The sequence below is a fragment of the Rhinopithecus bieti genome, unplaced genomic scaffold (genome assembly GCF_001698545.2).
Source record: "Rhinopithecus bieti isolate Rb0 unplaced genomic scaffold, ASM169854v2 scaffold_33652, whole genome shotgun sequence".
In the NCBI taxonomy this organism is placed as follows: domain Eukaryota; kingdom Metazoa; phylum Chordata; class Mammalia; order Primates; family Cercopithecidae; genus Rhinopithecus; species Rhinopithecus bieti.
Genome location: NW_016814761.1, coordinates 1823105 through 1844266, shown reverse-complemented (window position 1 = coordinate 1844266; position 21162 = coordinate 1823105). Strand labels below are relative to the sequence as shown.

The window sequence follows — 21162 nt, the reverse complement described above, 5'->3', positions numbered from 1 at the left end:
AAAAAAAAAAAAAAAAAAGAAAGAAAGAAAGAAAAGAAAAAAAAAAAAAGAAAAGGAAACAAAAGAAAAAGATTTCAGGCTCTAAAGACATGGGTTTGAATCCTGGCTCTACCCTTTAAATGGATTAATACGTGTAAAACACCGAGAGCAGGTTCTGAAGGTTAGAAGGACTCCAGAAAATTCAGCTGTCCTTGTCAACACTGGTATTAAACATACTGGATGCCTTTTAAACTTACATTTTTTGTCTGTCTGACCCTGTTGTACTGTCACCTCCACTGGGACAATATAAGGGTCTTCCTCTCTTGTTCACTGATTCATCCCAAGTGCCTAGAACAGTGCCTGGCATGTAGTAGGTACTCTATAAATATTCATTATGTTAGTGACCCCCTTCCAAGCCAGAGGGCACGTGCAGAGATGAGATGAGTAAATGGCCTTTCCTTGAGATTCTGCATGGAGTCCCTGATGTTCCGTGGTTCCCACTTCCCAGGCTGGGTTTGAGACAAGGGACTCGGGTCAAGCCACTGGAGGAGGCACATCTTCCTCACAGTAGTAGCAAGCTGGCCAGCGTGATGCACAGCTAGCTTATCCCAAGTCTGCCCAGGTGCTCGGTAGAGCCACAACTTCATCCTCCAGTGTAAGCCCCTTTGGCTTCTGTAAGAACAAAAATTCCAGCCGGGCGCAGTGGCTCACGCCTGTAATACCAGCACTTTGGGAGGCCAAGGTGGACGGATCACTTGAGTTCAGGAGTTCAAGACCAGCCTGGCCAACATGGCAAAACCCCGTCTCTACTAAATATACAAAAATTAGTCAGACGTGGCGGCGGGCACCTGTAATCCCAACTACTCAGGAGGCTAAGACAGGAGAATTGCTTGAACACGGGAGGTGGAGGTTGCAGTGAGCCAATATCGTGCCACTGCACTCCAGCCTGGGCAACAGAGTAAGACTCTGTTTAAAAAAAAAAAAAAAAAAGAGAGAGAGAGAGAGAGAGAAAAGAAAAGAAAAAAAAATCCTTCCAGTTTTGAGGTCCACAGATATCTGGGCAATGTGTCAGAGACCTGCCGTCCTGGGGAAAGGAAGGGACAGTGTGCCAACCCCACAGCCCAGCGGGGAAGCCTATCCTGTCCCTCCTGCCCAGGTGAGCTATAGAGAAGCCAGTCCTGTTGGGAAGAGAGGATGCAGGAGGCAGATCTGTCCTTACAGGGCGTCTCCCTATAGATCCTTATGCACAGACGATTCCTGGCCCCAGGACCACAGCGATGTGCTGATGGTGTCAAGTCCACCTGCCCAGACTTGAGGCAGGAGGGCAGTGGGAGTCGGAGCCTAGCAAGCCCAGGAGCTTTTGTACAAGACCCAGAAACTCCGCCCCGCTCACTGCCCCCGTCCTTCAGGAAGTGCTCCCAGTTTAGCCTCTGCAGTTCCCATGCACAGAAGCACACACGGCCTGCCCTGCTGCCCCTGCGCCCACCCTCCTCCAGCAGCTGTTCACCTCCTGGTCCCCTCTGCCCCTGTCAGACCCTCCATCTGTCTTCACACCTTTGATGGGAGCCTCTGAGCTTCTTCAATTCATCATGTCAGTCTCCCGGCCCTGAGGAATGGGCTGGAGGCCTCCTGAGAGTCTCTCGCCTTTAGCTTCAGTGAAATTCTGGGCTGGGTGGAGGGCTGGGGGTCCAACTTAGGAACTTCCAGGAAAGGGTGAAAAACACCTCATCCAACTCTGAAGCCTCCTAGCCATGGGGGGGATGCTCCCCCTTGATCCACTGGTCACACCAATGGGTCGGTTTCCCATCCCTGACCCACACTCTGGAGGCCTGGGGCCCCTTATTTGCTAAGTCTCTCTTTTGTCCTGTGACAGTCCTGTGTTGGGGATAAACCTCAGCCCACAGTGAGACAAGGAGGGCTGGGAAAAGCGGTGGTCACGGAGTCAGGTGCCCCAGATTCTCAACCCTGGCCAGGCCAATGTGTACCGGGGCCCTCTATCTCCAAAGCAAGACAGCCGCGCACAGAACCCCAAAGACCCTCTTCAGCTTTCTAAGGACACTCCTCCAAATTTGTTTTGTGCCACCAAGCTGCGCCTGGACCCCATTCTTGGGTGTGGACACCTTGGATCTCTGCAGTGTCCTTCCCCAGCCAGCTCAGGGATCCTGTTGTGACTCATCTCAAGGGCTCTGGAACTTCTCAAGGGCTCTGGAAGGTTAGCACTAATGATATGGAGGCCATAACCTTGAACCCCAAAGAGGCCAACTGGGGTCCCCAGGGAAGACATTCTGGCTGACAGGCTGTATTCCACGTGCAGGGTTTAGTTCACCTGGGATCCCAGCAAGAGAGTGGGATGGCCTGGTGAGGACAAGGTCACCCAAGTAAGTGGCATCACCCTTCATACTGCGGACCCTGAGAGGGCTTGATGCGTCACCATTAGGAGCTCTGCAGGCAACTGTCTACGGGTACTGGGCACTCACGCTGTGCTGGACCTGAGCTGAGTGCCTTCCACAGATCATCTCATTCAATCCTCAGCAACCTTGGGAGGCAAATACTGGGATTATCTCCATTTCATTGATGAGAAAATTGAGGCATAGAAAGGGGAAGGGACTTACTCAAGGGTTTCCCCATAAATAAATGATGGAGCTGAAATGCAATTAACCCTCAACTACACAAATTAATGAAGGCAAACAGAAATGAATCCAGACAAGCAGAAAATTAACATTCTTGGGAATGTTTCAGACCAAGGTTTTTTTTCTTTTCTTTTTTTTTAATTTACCGTAAGGGCCTGACAGCAAACATTTTAGACTTTGTGGGCCACATGAGCTCTCTTTTTATTTATTTATTTGAGACATAGTCTCACTCTGTCACCCAGACTGGAGTGTAATGGTGCAATCTTGGCTCACTGCAACCTGTGTCCCGGGTTCAAGCAATTCTCCCGCCTCAGCCTTCCAAGTAGCTAAAATTACAGGCACCTGTCATCATGCCTGGCTAATTTTTGTATTTTCGTAGAGATGGAGTTTCACCATGTTGGCCAGGCTGGTCTCGAACTCCTGACCTCAGGTGATCCACCTGCCTCAGCTTCCCAAAGTGTTGACATTACAGGAGTGAGCCACCACCCTTGGCCTTATATGATCTCTTTTAAAACTACTCAATTCTGCTGTAGTGGCACAAAAGCCACCATAAATAGATGGACACGGCTGTATTCCAATAAAACTTTATTTACAAAAAACAGCGAGCTGGACGGACGTGGCCTGCAGGATGTAGCTTGCTGGCCTTCTTTAAATTTCTTTTTATTTTCCTTCTAGGTAATGGATTTCCCATATTAATTACATTGTCCTGGCACTGGGAGGGCCAGAGAACTAACATTTACTTGGCACTGATTTCGTGCCAGGCTCTAGGCTAGGTGCTTTGACCTGTTAGCATACTGAATGCGGCAAGCACCCCTTGTTGAGAGGGTAGTTACAGGCTATGTTTAACGGGGGTTAAACTAAGGCTCACAGATGCTGACTTGCCTCAGAGCCCCCTGAGGAGTAGAGCTGGGATTTAGACCCACACCACAGCCTTCCCTGATCTGAAGAGCCACACTATGGCTCTTCAGATCAGTTTGCATCACGTGCAGCGGATTCTCAGCACAGACATGTGGCAGGGGACACTTCATCCCTTCCCCCACGGCTATTTGGGAGCCTGCTGAAGCTACAAAAAAATGAGACCATGAGTTCCTCAAGTTCATTGGGACTTCTGGCATCATCAAGTCCTGTTCCCCAAATTCACCTATAACCACCATCAATGCCCACATTATCGCTCTGACTTCATCCAAAGCAGGTCCTGTGACTTCTACCAGCACCCCGAGGCAGTGAGTGACTTAACCAATCACACAGGAGCAAACAGAATTCCAATGACCAATCAGGGTAGAGTTACCGGCCCAGAATCGCATCCACAATTCTCTCCACCAACAAGGACATGGTCCTGCCTTTCAGGAATTGGTCAGTCCTGGGGAAAGCCAAGAGCACAAGACAGAATCCAGCGAGGATTCCTGGTTCTAGAGCAAAAACCCCAACCACAGTCAGCCTCCTACAGGAAAGAGCACAAGGCTTCCACCCACGTGCTGTCTACAAATGTCTGACTTTTTAGTGGCGGTGGGACCCTGGGTGCTGGGCTGAGGCCACCTACCTGAGGAGACAGGCCGTTGCTGACCGGGTTCATGTGGTTGGAGGGCGCCGCCGGATTCATGAAGCTGTCGGAGTAGCTGGAGAAGCTGTGGCGGGCTCCGTAGGCAGAGCTAGTGTCGGCGGCTGCAGCCGCTGCAGCCAGCCCGCCCTGGTGCATGGTGGACGGTGGCAGGGGCTGGGGCCGGTGCACAGTGCTGCCCCCATCTGTAGAGAGACCCAAGAGAGGTCCTAAGCAAGTGACCTCATCCTGGACCCTGGGCCTCCGAGAGCAGAAGGCAAGCCATGAGCCTCCTCCTCCCAGTCTCCATTCCTTGGAGGGAAGGGACCACCCTCTCACGCTACCTGGGATGAGACAAGCTAGCTCCTGGGCAGGGCACTGGGCACTGGCCAGGTCTTGACTGACAACCCAACATTCCAGACAACCCCTAGATAGATGCACACTAGTTCCTGTTGCTTGGTGCTTGGCACACAGTAGGTACTCAATAAATATCAGCTGGGCTGAAAGCCAAACCTTGATGAGGACTCTGTTAATCTACCCGGTCTGTTTTGTTTTGTGAGCATCAACCACTTGCCAGGTGCTATTACAAATGCTGCCTAAGGGTGTGAAGCAAGACTATAAATCCCATTTTACAGATGAAGAAACCAAGGCTTGGTGGGCTTGGGGCACTCACACAAGATGACCACGCTAGTGAATGATGGGACCAGGATTTGAATGGCCTAAATTCGGAGCCATCTCTGTTCTTTGCTGCTAGGATATTATTCAGCTCTCTCTGAGCCCCTCTGTGCAGCTTTGCCGGGACTGGGACCCTCAGCACTGGTTCAATTTATCTTACCAAGTCACAGTGGTGGTGGAGGGGGCTCTTTGACTCTCTCCTTGGCCTCCAGAACTCCAGCCTGCCAGTCATTTAAAAGGAGGCTTTATGAGGTAGCTATCTTTTTTAAAATTTTTTTTTGGAGATGGAGTCTTGCTTTGTCACCCAGGCGGGAGTGTGATCTGGGCTCACTGCAACCTCTGCCTCCTGGGTTCAAGCAATTCTCCTGCCTCAGCCTCCCGAGTAGCTGGGATTACAGATGTATGTCACTATGCCCAGCTAATTTTTTTTTTTTTTTTTTTGTATTTTTAGTAGAGATGGAGTTTCACATGTTGGCCAGGCTGGTCTCCAACTCCTGGCCTCAAGACATCTGCCTGCCTTGGCCTCCCCAAGTGCTGGGATTGCAGTTCTGAGCCACTGCGCCCGGCCCATGAGGCCAATATCAAGTAGTGGTATTCCTGGTGTGTGCTGGGACGGGGCGTGGGGGGTGACAGAATGAGCAAGGTTCGGTGAGTTGGGGGAAGGGAACCCTTCTTCCCCTACAAGGCTCACCTTCTCTCCTGGGACCCAGCCTTTCCTTTCCTCTCCCAAGGCCCCTCTGATACCTTAGCCTCTCCCACCCTCTCACCTTCTTCCCTCTGCCTACTCCTTTCCAAGCCTAGCAGGGAATCTTATACTTCAAGCCACTGGGAGAACTGGGCCCAAGTGAGGCCTCTTTCCCAGGCAGATCTCAGGGTTCTGACCCCGCTCAGCCCAGCCAGGCCTAGGGCTGTTTACCCCAGAGTAGGGGGAATCCCCCAGAGGGAGCTTTCTCCAGTCCTCAAAGGAGACCCTGACCTTTATTCCATCTCTGAAAATGGATCTTTTGAGAGAGAGGCAAGAAAATAAGGTCCCAGCAAATTATGTAAGCCCCTTTGTACATTGTTTTTTTTGTAATAGGTTGGAGATCAACATAATCTAAAAAAAAAAAATGATTTCAACATGATTCCAACATCCTCCCAACAAGTACACACACGTACGTGCACACACATGCACTCATGCACACACTCTCACATGCACACACTCATGCACACACACCCACACTCATGTATGCACACACGCACACACTCATGCATGCACTCGCACGCACTCATGCACACACTCAGGTACACACACGCACACACACTCATGCACGCACTCACACGCACACACTCATGCACACACACCCACACTCATGTATGCACACATGCACACACTCATGCATGCACTGACACGCACATACTCATGCACACCCTCACACGCACACACTCATGCACACACTCAGGCACGCACACGTACACACTCATGCACGCAGTCACATGTACACAGTCATACGCACTCACATGCACACACTCATGCACACACACGCACACACTCATACACACACTCACACACACACACTCATGCACCCACTCACACGCACACTATGTACTCATGTCACTCTCTCATTTTAAAAACTCAAAGACTGTGACTATGCATGGTCCCAAAGTCCCTGGAGAATCTGGCCCTTTCCTTCCAAAGCAGGTCAGCCCAGTGTCCTGTGCTCCAAATCCTCGCTGCTCAAAGCCTGGCCCATGCCCCACCAGCCTGGGCATCTCCAGGGGGATTTTTAGAAGTGCAGAATCTTGGGCCCCACCCAGACCAGCATTTTAGTAACAACCCTGGGAGATCCATGGTACCATTTGAGAAGCTCAGTTCTAAACAGGTGCACAGGGGCTGCCTGGGGGACCCCACCTGGCTGCTCTGTGTTAGGGCCAAGAATTTCAAGGGCAGGATTGCATCTTTTTTCTCTTAATAGCTTGCTTACGTGAAAGTAAGAAATGGTCATTTAAAAAGAGTCTTTGTAAGTGAAAGTAAAGAAAGAAGGGAAGGGGTACCACTGAGATGGCAGGATGGGGCTGGGATACTCACCTTGGGAGATGGTGGTGGTGGGGTAGGTGGAGTCCGGCAGCTGGTAGGGGGGAAGCGTGGGCATGCCAGTGGGTGGGAAGCCTCCTGGCAGAAGGTGGTTGAATGCCGCCAGCTGGTTGGCTCCTGCCTGCTTACGCCAACGGGCGCGGCGGTTACTGAACCAGACCTGGGGGATGGAGAGCACAGAATGGAGACCCCCTCGGCCAGGTTCCTGGCAGAGAGCTGCAACACATCTAGACCCAGTTGCCCAAGCCATCACCCTCTGATCCAGCCAGCATCCTCCTGCAGGGAGGGGAATCTCCAGCGTTGTGCAGCATGGGACGGTTTGCAAAGTGTTTTCCTAGGTATTACCCCATTCTGCCCTCACAACCACCAGTGAGGGGGTTCTATATTATCCCCATTTTACAGATGAGGAAACTGAGACCCAGAGAAAGTGGGTGACTTGTCCATGGGCCAGGTTGAGTCAGTGGCCCAGCCAGTCCTGTGTGGCTCTCAGGCCAGTACTCTTTCCTCTACAGCTGCTCCTTCCTGGAGGGATGCTGGTGCCCTGCTTGACCACCTCCTCCAGGAAGCCCCCCAGGAGGAAGTCACACATCTGCAACCCACCTGAATGAGACCTGCACTTCAGACCCAGATGTGCAAGCCAGGTTCTTTGTCTGGAGACTGAGGCCCTACTTTGCTTACATACCCTGGGCCTCCTTGAAATAGGACACACACACACACACACACACACACACACACGTGCGCGGATTCATCAAACATTAGTAGGATAATAACCCAACACCTTTGTCTCCCTTTCCTGCGCTGGCGCTTCACGTGTCAACCCATACACAGATCCATGAGATGTATTCTCCTATTCCCATTTTACAGAAGGGGAAACCAAGGCTCACAGAGGTCAAGTTGCTTGCCCAAGTCCACCTAGCTGGTCTGTGTTGGAGCTGCGGTTCAAACTTACAATCAGTCTGGCTTTCTAGAGCTCAGTTATCTGGATCTGCCAGTTTCCCGGGACAGGTCAGAGAAGGAGGAGAATGAGGGCGCACACTGGGGCTGCTTTGAGGGGGTTCTTTTCCAACCTGAGTTTTGCACATGCTGTTCCCTCTCACCTGAACACTCTTCCTGCAGCTGGCTCTTTGGCCTTCAGAGCTCAGCTGAAATGCTTCTTCCTACTCCAACTCCTTAATCGCTGCATCTAAGGTGGGTTCCGGTAGGTTCTCTGCTTCTCTCAGGGGGCCTCCTGCCTGTGTGCTTCCCCACAGGAGCAATGATTCTGTGTGCCTGTTTCTTGGCTGTGCTGCTCCTAATGTCCCCCTTGGGCCCAAGCTCCATGGGGCAGAGGCCATGCATTCCTTGCCCAATGCCTGGAGCTCAGTAAGTGTTCAAGGAATACTTGTCGAATGAATGAAGGAGTGAATGATGAATGAATGGACAAGGGGAGGCAGGATTAGCTCTGGGGTGTCTTTGCTGGGCCTGGGGCCACAGGCTTGGTTGGTGCCCCATCCTGATGGGGAGTGAAGGCCGCAACCTCCCCTGTCACCTGATCACCTAAGATCCCCAAATCTCTGTACCATCTCTTGCCGAGATGGGGGACGGGAGTGCAGCTGGGTGGAGGGCGCTTATGTGCCCCTAGAGTCATCCCTCCCAGTGGGAAAAGCAGTGTTCAGCTTCGCAGGCTGGATAAACAAGAGCTGCCGGCTCTGACCTGTTTAGATTTCACAGAGAAAGGAGAGGAGGCAGCCAAGCCTGAAGGGAAAACGACTGGCTCCCAAAGGATTCAAAGCCCTGGCTTCTCCCCACTTCCGGAGGGTGCTGAGGGCTTCCCCAGGGCACCCTGGGGTGGGAGGGATGCCGGAGAGGGAACGCTGCAAGGAATGGGCCTTGCCTCTGAGCTCCCAGGCTCTGCAGGAAGAGTGTGGGGAGGTCTTTGTACTAATTCAGTGTTTCCCAAAGAGTGGGCCTCCTGCCACGGCTCCCTGTTGGAAAAACAGGATTCAATAATCTGGTCATGAGGATGGGAAAGTTATTCCTTCCACTTCTGTCCCAGGCCTCCTGGGCATGGAGAAGGGGGAAAGAGGGGTCTCAGTCTGGTGCTAATGCATCCTCAGCGCCTTTCTAACCTGTGCTAATCTCCCTTCTGAACACAGGGAGAGCAGGCGTTTGCAGGTGACATTTTCCTGAAAGGCTTTAATCACATTGTTTTGTTTTCCTTTGTGTGTTGTGTGTGTTGTGTGTGTGTGTGTGTGTATGTGTGTGTTTTAACAACCGTCTTCCCTTCATGGGAGTGTTGTGGATTTTTATTTTAAAACACACTGATTTCGTTGAAAAGTAAATAACAATATAGATAATATGTGAACGTGGTGAACATCTTGGGTGGGTGGGATAATGACGGGCGTTTGGGATGCGCCACTCTAGTTTGTTGTGTAGCAGCTGGTCCTTAGGTGCCACTTGTCTTTTCCTCAAAAAAAGAATGCTGAATAAAGTTGGATGGATGCATTCTTCCTCCTTCCCTTCCCTTCCCTTCCCTTCTCATCCCTTCCCTTTCTTTTCCTACTCTTCCCTTCCTTCTTTACTTCCCATCTTCCCATCTCAAACTTTTACTAGGACTCCTGTCTGTGCCAAGCAAGACAGGCTAGAGAGATGGACAGGACCAGTCCCAGCCCTCAAGCTGCCCTTTGCCTGGGCACGAGTCAAAGAGCAGCTGCTTTTCAGTGCAGTAAACTCAGATGGGGTGACATGCAAGGCTGGATAAGGAGCTCAGAGAAGGGGCTTCCAACTTTGCCTCTCAGAATCCAGGAGGACTTCCTGGAGGAGAGAGCATGCCTTTGTTGCCAATTCTGTCATCTCATCTTCCTTCATTGTCCTATGTCCCTAGATACACATCCCTCCCAGTAGACACCTCCCTTCTCACTAAGTGTAACAGGATGGTTGAGAGCAGGGATTCTGGAGTCAACTGCCTGGGATGGACTTCTGCCTCTAACTCCTAAGATGGGAAAATTTTTGTTATCCCTCTGTGCCTCAGTTTCTTCACAAAGTGGGGCTAATAACAGCCACCTCCTAGGTGGGTCTGGACCTCAAATGAGTTAGCACAGGCAACATGCTTAGAACAGCGTCAGCCACAGGTAAGTATCATTCTGCGGGAGACCCTCTGGGATGCCTGAGCTGGAAGGATCTCCGCCAGCGTCTCGTGTGAGCTGCCCGTTTACAGAGGGGGAAGTAAACGCTCTAAGAGGGACAGTGACAGCCCCAGCACCCTACCCAGAATCTCTGCTCAGGACTGAGTTCTTTGAAAGCAGGGGCTGGGTTTTATTTTTCATTTCTGATCCTTCTCTCAATACCCTGCACTGGCAGTAGGGTAGAGTGGATGCCATCTGCGTACTGAGTCTAATATTCCATCTGGCCCTTCTCTTTATGTAGCACAGAGGAAACGACCTGAGCAGATAGACTTGGGTCCAGCACAGTCACTTTGAACTGTATCTTTTTTTTTAATTTTTAGTTTTTGTGGCTACATAGTAGGCATGCATATTTATAGGATAGATGGGTTCTTTGATATAGGCCTACAACATATAATAATCACATCAGGGGTAAATGGGGTATCCATCACCTCAAGCATTTACCCTTTGTGTTACAAACAGTCCAATTATACTCGTTTAGTTATTTTTAAAGGTACAATGAAATTATTGTTGACTATAGTCACCCTATTGTGTTATCAAATACAAATACATCTTCTTCATCCTTATTCCTTTTTTGAACCCATTAACCATCCTCACGTCTCCCCCCACCTCCCACTACCTGCCCCAGCCTCTGGTAACCATCCTTCTACTCTCTATCTCCATAAGTTCAATTGCCTTAATTTTTAGCTCTCACAAATAAATGAGAACGTGTGAAGTTTATCTTTCTGTGCCTGACTTATTTCACTGAACATAATGACCTCCAGTTCCATCCATGTTGTTGAAAAGGACAGGATCTCATTCTTTTTTATGACTGCATAGTACTCACTGTGTATATGTATAACTGTGCTTCAGGAAGTTACTTTCCTTAGCTAAATCTCAGTTTTCTCATCTGCAAAATGGAGAGAAGAATCACACATACCCTGCAGGGTCATGGTGAGAATTAATAAAGATAACATATGTAGGCTGGTGAGCCATCATGCCTGGCACATAAGAAATGCACCATGAAGGCTGGGTACAGTGGCTCACGCCTGTAAGCCCAGCACTTTGGGAGGCTGAGGTAGGCGGATCACCTGAGGTCAGGAGTTCAAGACCAGCCTGGCCAACATGGCAAAACCCTGTCTCTATTAAAAATACAAAAAAATTAGCCAGGAGTGGTGGCGGACACCTGTAATCCCAGCTACTTGGGAGGCTGAGGCAGGAGAATCGTTTGAAACTGGGAGGCGGAGGTTGCAGTGAGCCAAGACTGTGCCATTGCACTCCAGCCTGGGTGAGAGAGTGAAACTCTGTCTCAAAATAAAAAATAATAATAATAAAAAAAGGAAAAAAAAAAAAAAAAGAAATGCACCATGAATGCTACCTAGTGTTATTAAGAGATTCAATGTAAGTTGTTCATTAGTGAATCTCCTGTAGTGCCTCCACGATGGATTTCTGTTCAGAACATCCCATCCCAACCCCAAGCAAAGAGCAGGGTTCCAAGGACTATAAAGTAAAGAGGCGCTGCACACAGCCTTAGTTTCCTGGTGCTGGTCATCTGAAGGATGGGGAAGTCATCACAGGCAGCCGTGGGAAAGGCCATGGGGTGATCTTGGGACCTATCAGCCCTACAGCCTCTGTTTCTAGAAGAAATTCACAGGCTCAGGGTTGTGGCACCCTGGAAAAAATGGATCTGTTCACCTCTAAGGAAGATACATGTGTCACTCCAGAGAAAGGAGTGATGGGTCTCCAGGCATGGGTTCTCCTGCCTGACACCCCCTTGGCTGCCCTTCATGTGGCTCTGGCTTTCTCCTGGCTGAGGCAGAGGTGTTACAGGCACTGGTAACATCTAGCAGGCTTCAAGCAGAGGCTCCCGGCCCCTGCAGTGAAGCAGGGCTTGAGGGAGCCAGAGAGGAAAACAGGCCACTCTTTGGTGACCAGATCCCCGCCTGACATCATGTTTACCTGCGCACGTGTTTATGAGAATGCCAGCTTCAAGTCGGCAGAGCTTTTTGCCCAGTGAATCCCCAATGCCTAGAACCGTGCCTGGCATACAGCAAAGACTCCATAAATGACTGCTGGGTGAATGTACCTGGAGCTGCAAAGGTGGCTCGTATTGGAGCTGCCAAGAACAGGCAGCGTTTTAGTAAGAACAACTCCCATGTATGGCACTTCTGTGTGCAAGCACTTCCTCTTTTTTTTTTTTTTTTTATGTGTAATCATTTAATCATCAGAGCACGGTAGACATTATTATCATCATCTTGCAGGTGAGAGATGGGTGGACGGTGGAGAGGGTAAGAGATGGAGCTGGAATCCATATCTAGGTATTTGGCTCCAAGCCCGCCCTGATCCAATCTACCAACCCACCCATCTCCCAGGTCCACTGAGATGAGATATTATAGGATTGCAAAATCCCGGAACCACAAACCTTTAGAATCAAAGACCAAGACCTAAAATGTAGGAAGCCATATAATCTAAGCAGTACTCAGGGGACTTTGAGGTCATAACTCAAAGACCTCAGGGTCCCTGATTGACTGGACATTGTGTTTTTGTTTGAACACTCCTGGTAATGGGAATCTCATCACCTCACAAAGCATCCCTGATTGTCACTAAGTAAGGATCCTAGAAATGCCAGGGTCTTAGTGATTGTTGAGTTCCATCCCCTTATTAGCAGATAGGAAATGAAGTCTCAGGAAAGGAAATTGACCTGGTGAAGGTGGCACAGCTGACCAAAGGCAGGAACCCCGAGCTCTCAGTCCTGAGCTCTTTCCTGCAGACCTTCGTATTGGACTTTAGATGCTCCTCTCTTGACCCTGGTTCTGGGCTTACCCTCTGGGGACTCTCAGAGCAGCTGTGTCCTTCAAGTCTCCACTTCTCCAGGCTAAATGTATTTTATTTTATTTCATTTTATTTATTTTATTTTATTTATTTTTTGAGACAGAGTTTTGCTCTTGTTGCCCAGGCTGGAGTGCAATGGCATGATCTCAGCTCACTGCAACCTCCGCCTCCCAGGTTCAAGCGATTCTCCTGCCTCAGTCTCCCGAGTAGCTGGGATTACAGGCATGCGCCACCACACTGGTCTAATTTTTAATAGAGATGGGGTTTCTCCATGTTGGTCAGGCTGGTCTCAAACTCCTGATCTCAGGTGATCCACCTGCCTCGGCCTCCCAAAGGGCTGGGATTACAGGAGTGAGCCACTATGCCTGGCCATTTATTCTTTAAAAACTCAACATTTTTTGTTCCCTCTTCTCTGAGAAAGCTCTCAGGCCAAGTGGGGAGATCCAGCCCTGCCCTGGGAGAGATTCTGGTCTAACGAGGAGTCCCTGCCCTGACCCAGAGGGAGCTCCCTGCACTGGGGAAGCATAGAGTATGACAGGAAGTCAACAAGAAGCAGGAGGCAGGCCCCGCCCCCTCAGGATGGCTTTGCCTGGGCTCTGGCTGCCTCTCCATTCCCAGACCCCCTCCCTCCGTGGACCTTGAGTGACACCTGTTTCTGAGTCCCCTGGGCCAATAAAAGCACTGCTCTGACAGCCAGGAAATTTTACAAGGAGCAGTCAGGCTTCAAGGTGGTGGGAAGCCGCCCTGGCCGCCAGACGTGGGAACGAGAAAGCGCCCAGGAATGTGCCCAGGAGAACAGCTGCAGGAGGATCAGAGCGGGAGGGAGGCCTGGGGCCAGCTCGGATATCACCTCGGTCAGGAGGGGAGGGAATGAGATGAGCTGGCTGCTGCCTCCTGCCTCCTTCCCCTTGGGGTCTCCCTCAAAGGAAGCGAAGGGCCTCTAATCTGGGAGTGGGGATGGGGGTGGCGGGGTGTCCTCTGGGTCCTGGAGTGCTGAAAGGTCCCTTGCTTCTAGGATTGTCCCAGTTGCTTTCAAATTTCAGCTTGTGACTCAGCTTGTTCCTTTCCCTGGATGGAAATGACGTGGGTTTTGCCAGCAGCTGGGCCTGGCTCAGCCCCCATCCAGCTTGTGCCCCTGGGCATGTTGCTTCTCTAAACTTCCAGTTTCTGCACCTGTGGCTTGCAGGAGGTGACCATGCTGACCCAACAAGGTGGTCTGAGCTTCCACTAGGTCACGTTTGAGAAGCAGCCCCAGCAACGCCACTGGCTAAGTGGGTGTCGGCCAAAGGCTGGCTCCTCTTGGGTGGAAATGCCCGCCGTCAGCAGTTTGGGGTTGCCCCTCTGCAGGCTGCTCTGACTCCCTGAGCACTGCTTAGATTCTGGTAATGGGGATCCTTCCCCACTCTCAATGCCTCCCCATCCATGGAGAAGACAGCTGGGGAATGGTTTCCCACAAGAGCCGTTCATCACGACTTGTCCCGGCTCTTCCTCCTCCATTCGCAATCCTCTAGCCTCAGCCCTCTCCAGCCAGGCCCCCAGAGAGGCTCCTGCACTTGGATAACAACTGTAGGCCTCCTGAAATCTCAGAGTTTGGCCTGGGGAGTTGAGGCAATGCCCCCAGGCCCCCTGCAGCAGGCCTTTGCCCCTCAACCCACCGACAGAGAGCAGGCAGGGCAGTCCTCGAGCTGTCAGGAGGCTCTTGCTCTTCTCCCCTCTTCCTTCCCACACACTGAGGCCAGGGAGGGGATGTTCAGGGTCTTCAGGGGCTGCCCATCCTGCCCTGATGCATCTAACCTGCCAGGAACTGGCCTGCCTAGCCTACTTGCATGCTTCCGGTAACGGGACACTCATCACCCATCAGAGGAAGCTAGGCTTGTTTGGAAATCTTCCTCCTGATCACTTCCTCTGCTCATCAGAGATTTGGAGATTTTTATACTCCCCAAACCCTTTCTTCTGGCTGAACTAATGCCCTCCCTCCCTCCTTTCTTTCTTTTTTGTGAGACGGAGTCTTGCTCTGTTGCCCAAGCTGGAGTACAGTGGTGTGATCTTGGCTCACTGCAACCTCCGCCTCCCAGGTTCAAGTGACTCTCCTGCCTCAGCCTCCTGAGTAGCTGGGATTACAGGTGCCCATCACCACGCCCAGCTAATTTTTGTATTTTTAGTAGAGATGGGGTTTTGCCATGTTGGCCAGGCAGGTCTTGAACTCCTGACCTCAAGTGATCCGCCCACCTCAGCCTCCCAAAGTGCTGGGATTACAGGTGTGAGCCACTGCACCTGGCTTCCCTCCCTTCTTTCATTCCTTCTTTCATCCTTCTTGCCCTTCCTCCTTCTTCCTTTTCTTCCCCCCTTCCCTCTATCTCTTCCTCCATTCTTCCCTCCTCTTTGGGCTGTCCAGCTCTCAGTCAATCAACATTTGCTGCCTACTAACTCTGCACTGGTGGCATTACTTGTCTACACAACCCCCTGAACCTGTTGTAAACCCCCCTGAGACGTCCCATTAAACCCACTGACCTTGGCCATCCCAAACTTCTGAATCTCTGGAGTATACCTGCAGCACCAACACCGCAGGTGCCTCCTCACCTGCACACGCGCCTCGGTCAGCTTGGTCCTCTGCGCCAGCTCCTCGCGGGTGTAGATGTCCGGGTAGTGGGTCCTCTCAAAGGCCTTCTCCAGCTCCTCCAGCTGCTCGGCCGTGAATGTGGTCCGACTGCGGCGCTGCTTGCGCTTCAGTGGGAGGTCAGGTTCCGACTCCACATCCGAGCCCTCATCCAGCCGGTTCCCTGCAGTGGGAGGGGAGGGAGGGAGAGGGCAGGGGCTTAGAGAGATGGAAGGGTGCTCGGGTCTGGGAGGAGAGCACCAGGCACACTCGTGCCCACCTAGGAGCCATCACTGCACTGAGGATCAGACTCCTCCCAAGCACAAGATAGAAGGATGTTCACCCTAGCATTGCTTATCAATGTGAAGGATGGGACACAACCTTCATGCCCAACCCTAGAGTATTGCTTAAATACTTTCTTGCAAAATCTTTCCCTTTAGGGAAAAACAAACAAACAAACAAACAAACAAACAACAGCAACAAAACAGTCCCCTCTGGTTGGGCATTTTGTTTATTTCCACTGACATGCAAGGATGTCCATGACATAAGACTCAAGGGATGGTTTCATGGTGAGATACATTTGACAAAATCCATAGAACTATATTCTCAATTAAAAGGGCAGACTTTTACTGTATATTACTATACCTCAATAATCCTGACTTTAAGAAAAAGGCATCCAGGTATGGTGGCTCATGCCTGTAATCCAAGCATGTTGGGAGGCTGAGGTAGGAGAATTGCTAGAGCCCAGGAGGCTGAGGCAGGAGGATTATTTGAGCCCAGGTCTTGAGCCCAGGAGTTCAAGACCAGCCTGGACAACAAAGCAAGACCCCACCTCCAGAAAAAAAGTAAGAAAATTAACTTGGTGTGGACGTGCATGCCTGTAGTCCCAGATACTCAAGAGGCTGAGGTGGGAGAATCACTCAAGCCCATGAGTTCCAGGTTATAGTAAGCCAATCACACCACCATACTTCAGCCTGGGCAACAGAGCAAGACCCTGTCTCAAAAAGAGAAAAAGTGCATGCATCCAGAGCTGCCCATCAAGAAGCTTAGATTACAGGCCTGACTCTGCTCCTAAATGCCAGTGACCCTGGGAAGGCCACCTCCCCTCCTCGGGCCTCACTTTCCCCATTTGTGACATGAAGGGTTTGGATTAGGTGACTTCCACTGACAAGCTCTATCTGGGATGTCCCAGGGTCGTGTGAGGGATCCCCCTAGGCTAGAGGAGACCTCACCTGAATGACCTTGGTCAAGGCCATGGACCCCATCCCATCATCCCCACTAATTTCCACCATGGAGACTGCGGGTGGGTGAAGGCCTTTTGCTTCCTGGGCCTGGAGAGCCCAGAAGGTTGGAGCCAGCTCACTTCTCAGGCCTGGTTGGGGGTATCAGGCCAGGAATCTGCTTCAGCCCTGGGCCCAAGTTAGGGAGGCTGCAGGAAGCCCCTGCTCAGCCTCCTTAGCTGTTGGGACTGAGATACCCAGGAACCAGCTCCCTGTCCCCATCAATCCTGTGGCTCCTGCCCATCTCTGACCCAGCAGAGGGGATGCTAGCAGGGCATCTCCCAGCTAGGGTTCTGAAGCTGCCCCTCAGCAGCCCCTGGGGAGCCACGGGGAGCATGGAGAAGAGGAAGCAGAAAGGAAGATGGAGAAGAGAGCGGACACTCAGAGGCTACCTTCCTTCCTCCCCACTCCTCTTCCTCCTTTTTCTCTTTTGCCTTCATTTCTTTCTCCCCTTTCCTCTCCTTCTCCATCTCTGGTATTCCTGGAAGCACTTTTATTTTTTGTCATTGACTCATTCATTCCCTCCCCCAAAGCATTTATTGAGTATTTGCTATGCACCTGAAGAGGCCAGGTATGCAGTGGGCAAGGTGGGACCTGAGCCCTGGGCTTGGAGCACTCAGCCTGAGTCAAGCTAGAAGAGCCTGGGAGACCTCGTGCTTGCATCAGAGGTGGGAGAAACTGAGTCCCAGAAAGGTAATGTGAGGTGCACTCAAACACTGCTCCCCGCCCTGACCCCTTCCACCAATACAAAGATCCCTTCCTCCCAATCGCTTCAAGTGTTAATTACATGAATAGGCCTAGACCCCTCCCCCAAGGGACAACCCCTCCTCCCCTCAACAAAACAAAAGAGAAACTAGTACAGCCTTAGATATTAAGTGGAGGTGAAGGGAAAGGCACTGCAGGCAGAGGGGAGAGCACATGCAAAGGCCTGGTGTGTCAAAAGGCATGCTGGGTAATTTAATCATGGGGCCACATTCATAGCCAGGAAGCTGGTGGGTGTGGCCTGGGGGTGTGGGAGGTCATGAGCCTGGAGGGTCATCCGTCTTGGCAATGCCTCTCTGCCCTGGGCCCACTTGCTTCCATCCTGCTATCTTGTCCGTTGGGAAGTTATCCTTGCTTTTTGTTGGCCAGTGCCAGGTGGTCTCTGACTATGACACCATGCCACACAGCGAAGGAACGGATTGCAAGGGAGTCCTGCCTTCATCGTGGCCTGCCTCATCCCCAAGGGCAGAGATCTGGGGTCAGATCTAACCCCCTCCTCTGCCCTTGCTTTTCCTGCTGGGGCTGCCAGCTACCCAGCCCCCCCGTCACTGTGGGGAGACCACGGTGGGCACAGCTGCCATCCTGGGGGCCCTTCCTCACCATGTCTGGGGCTCAGAGCCAAATACAACTAACACCAAGGATTCAATTCCTGAAATGCGCTGCATAACCTCAGTGTTCTGACGGTGACTGAGAAAGCCAGCCCTTGGGGCTTCAGAAGAAGGAAGCAGGCATTTCTCAGGCAGGCAGGGAGGCCAGCCCGTGGATGGGGAATGCGGCACCAGATTCAGTTCAACAGTGAAGACACTTGAGCTCAGAGAGGAGCTGAGTGGGATGGAGACCAGAGTTGTAGGGAGTGCAATCTCTGGGCAGAGACTGTCCTCAGAGCTGTGAGGTCTGACCTCACAGAGGTCAGAGGGCAGACACAGGCCCTATCCTTGGAAAGCCCCAGTCTGATGGAGGAGGCACAGGCTTGTCCTGGGGGAAATCCTAGTCTTTTTTATTTTTTATTTTTTATTTTGAGATGGAGTTTTGCTCTGTCACCCAGGCTGGAGTGCAGTGGCGCCATCTCTGCTCACTGCAACCTCCGCCTCCTGGGTTCAAATGATTCTTGTGCCTCACCCTCCCGATTAGCTGGGACTACAGGCACATGCCACCACGGCTGGCTAATTTTTGTATTTTTAGCAGAGATGGGGTTTCGCCATGTTGACCAGGCTGGTCTCCAACTCTGGTCTTGAACTCCTGACCTCAGGTGATCCACCAGCCTAGGCCTCCCAAATTGCTGGGATTACAGGCGTGAGCCACCGCGCCTGGCCTGGAAATACTAATCTGACTGAGTCTCCATTCAGTTCTAGAGCAGCGCTGTCCAATAAGAGTTTCTGCGATGATGGAAACGTTCTAGATTCACAGTGTTCAATGTGGCAGTACTAGCTACATGGGGTTTTGAGCATCTGAAACTTCCCTACCGCAACTGAAGAATTTCATCTTTCATTGTATTTAATTTTAATTCAAATTCACATAGTCACGCGTGGCTGGTGGCCCCACTGAGGCCAGCACAGTCTGAGACAGTCATTAACACAGTTTTCCTCTCTTCTTAACAAAGAGAGGGCAGGCCCCAAGCTCACAGCTTCCCATGTGCAAGTCTCTAGGTAGAATTTAACAACGTTGCTTGTTTTTATGCTATTTATGGTTTTTATGGTTCCCATCTATTTATAGGAAACGATACTCATTTTCCATTTATAAGAGCATTAGTACCCTTGGATTTGGTTTTTAAAGGTGCTTTTGGATATAGTAAAATATTAAGGAAATAATAGGACAAGATATAGAGTTGTGACCAAAATCATGACTGCAGTTAGCAAAAGACCGACATTTGCTTTATGCCACTGATAGATAAAATTCAAGGTGCTTCTGCCGAGCCCCGGCCTCAGTGCCCTCTCATGTATCAGCTGATCCCTCAGTCCTGCAAGTCACCTGCAGCTTTCTAGACTCACCATGGAGTTCTAGGTCTAATTCCTTCCTGTCTCCTTGTCCTTCCCACTCCTTATTCTGCAGGGATTTGGGGAACTCCGTGGATCCAGAGAGATGCCCAGACCGAAACCCAGACTGGGGAAGGCCAAGCAGGGCCCACAGGTCTCTCTTGTCCAAGAGGATCTGGCATGATCCTCTCGGATGTTGGAGGTTGCCATAACAACCCTCTGGACACTAAGTGGGGAGGGCAGAGCTCTGTCTCGCTGTCTACTGAGATCCAGAGAGATCTCAAGAGAACAGAATTGCACTTTGTTTGTGACTTCAACCCCTGAAAAAGAGCTTCCACCACCCGCCTTGGCCAAGCTCAGGGGAAGAGACCCCCATTTTAGAAACTTCTGTGCCAGCCTTCATAGGTCTGTGAAGCTGGGACTATCGATTCTTTTACAAACAGGTATACCGAGGCCCAGAGAGGTTCAGTCACTTGGATGGAGGACACACAACCAGTAAGCCCTGGAGAGGAATTGGCGGGAAGGGACACCTTGGGAGGGAGTTTGAGGGTCCTCTGGGACAGCCCTGGCCTAATCAGGAGTCCTGGTCTCGGCAGCCTGAGACCTGGCTTGTGGGCTCTGTCTTTCCCTAGCTGTGTGGTCTTGGACAAGTCACTCCCCTTCTCAGGACCTTGGTTTTCTCAGCTATAAAAATGAAGATAACAATACATCCTTTTCACTTCCCTGGATGGCTTTGACAATGGAGTGAAATAAAGATGATGGGGCCTGGTGTGGGGGCTCACGCATGTAATCCCAGCACTTTGGGAGACCGAGGCAGGTGGACTACCTGAGGTCAGGAGTTCAAGACCATCCTGGGCAACAGTGAAACCCCGTCTCTACTAAAAAGATGAAAATTAGCCAGGCGTGATGGTGCGCGCCTGTAATCCCAGTTACTTGAGAGGCTGAGGTGGGAGAATCACTTCAATCCGGGAGGTGGAGGTTGCAGTTAGCTGAGATCATGCCACTGCACTTCATCCAGGACAACAGAGCAAGACTCTGTCTCAAAAAATAAAAATAGGCCGGACGCGGTGGCTCAAGCCTGTAATCCCAGCACTTTGGGAGGCCGAGACGGGTGGATCATGAGGTCAGGAGATCGAGACCATCCTGGCTAACACGGTGAAACCCTGTCTCTACTAAAAAAATACAAAAAACTAGCCGGGCGAGGTGGCGGGCGCCTGTAGTCCCAGCTACTCGGGAGGCTGAGGCAGGAGAATGGCATGAACCCAAGAGGAGGAGCTTGCAGTGAGCTGAGATCCAGCCACTGCACTCCAGCCTGGGTGACAGAGCAAGATTCCGTCTCAAAAAAAAATAAATAAAATAAAAAATAAAAAATAAAAATAAAAAATAATAATGAAATAAAATAAAATAAAGATGATGGGAGTAATTTGCAACCTCAAGGACCCATGAAGGCTATTACTATTGTTGATGATGAGGACAATGACAGTGGTGATGACAGAAAAGGAAACAGGGTGGGGAGTACAGGGCCAAAGCAGCATGAGAAGGGATACAAAGAGCCCCACTGCCACCACATCAACCTCACTTCAGCTTCCTGCACCCCCAATTTCTTGGGGTGCCCTTCCCACTCCCCACCCCTGGAAACTGTTTAGCCTCAGAGTTAATCAACAGGATTAGGTGGAATTGGCCA

At 51.0% G+C, this 21162-nt stretch overlaps 1 protein-coding gene across 6 annotated transcripts in view; it reads right to left on the bottom strand.

Moving 5' to 3' along the window:
* PAX7 (paired box 7) overlaps positions 1 to 21162 on the bottom strand; it is a 129083-nt gene that overhangs the window by 41598 nt on the left and 66323 nt on the right. For all 6 annotated transcript variants that reach the window (XM_017852009.1, XM_017852007.1, XM_017852008.1 and 3 more), the window contains 3 exons: positions 15448 to 15647; positions 6890 to 7055; positions 4150 to 4352 (listed from right to left, as the gene is read on the bottom strand). In XM_017852009.1, coding sequence (XP_017707498.1) covers positions 4150 to 4352; positions 6890 to 7055; positions 15448 to 15647 — 569 coding nt within the window. The remainder of the gene's footprint in view (positions 1 to 4149; positions 4353 to 6889; positions 7056 to 15447; positions 15648 to 21162) is intronic.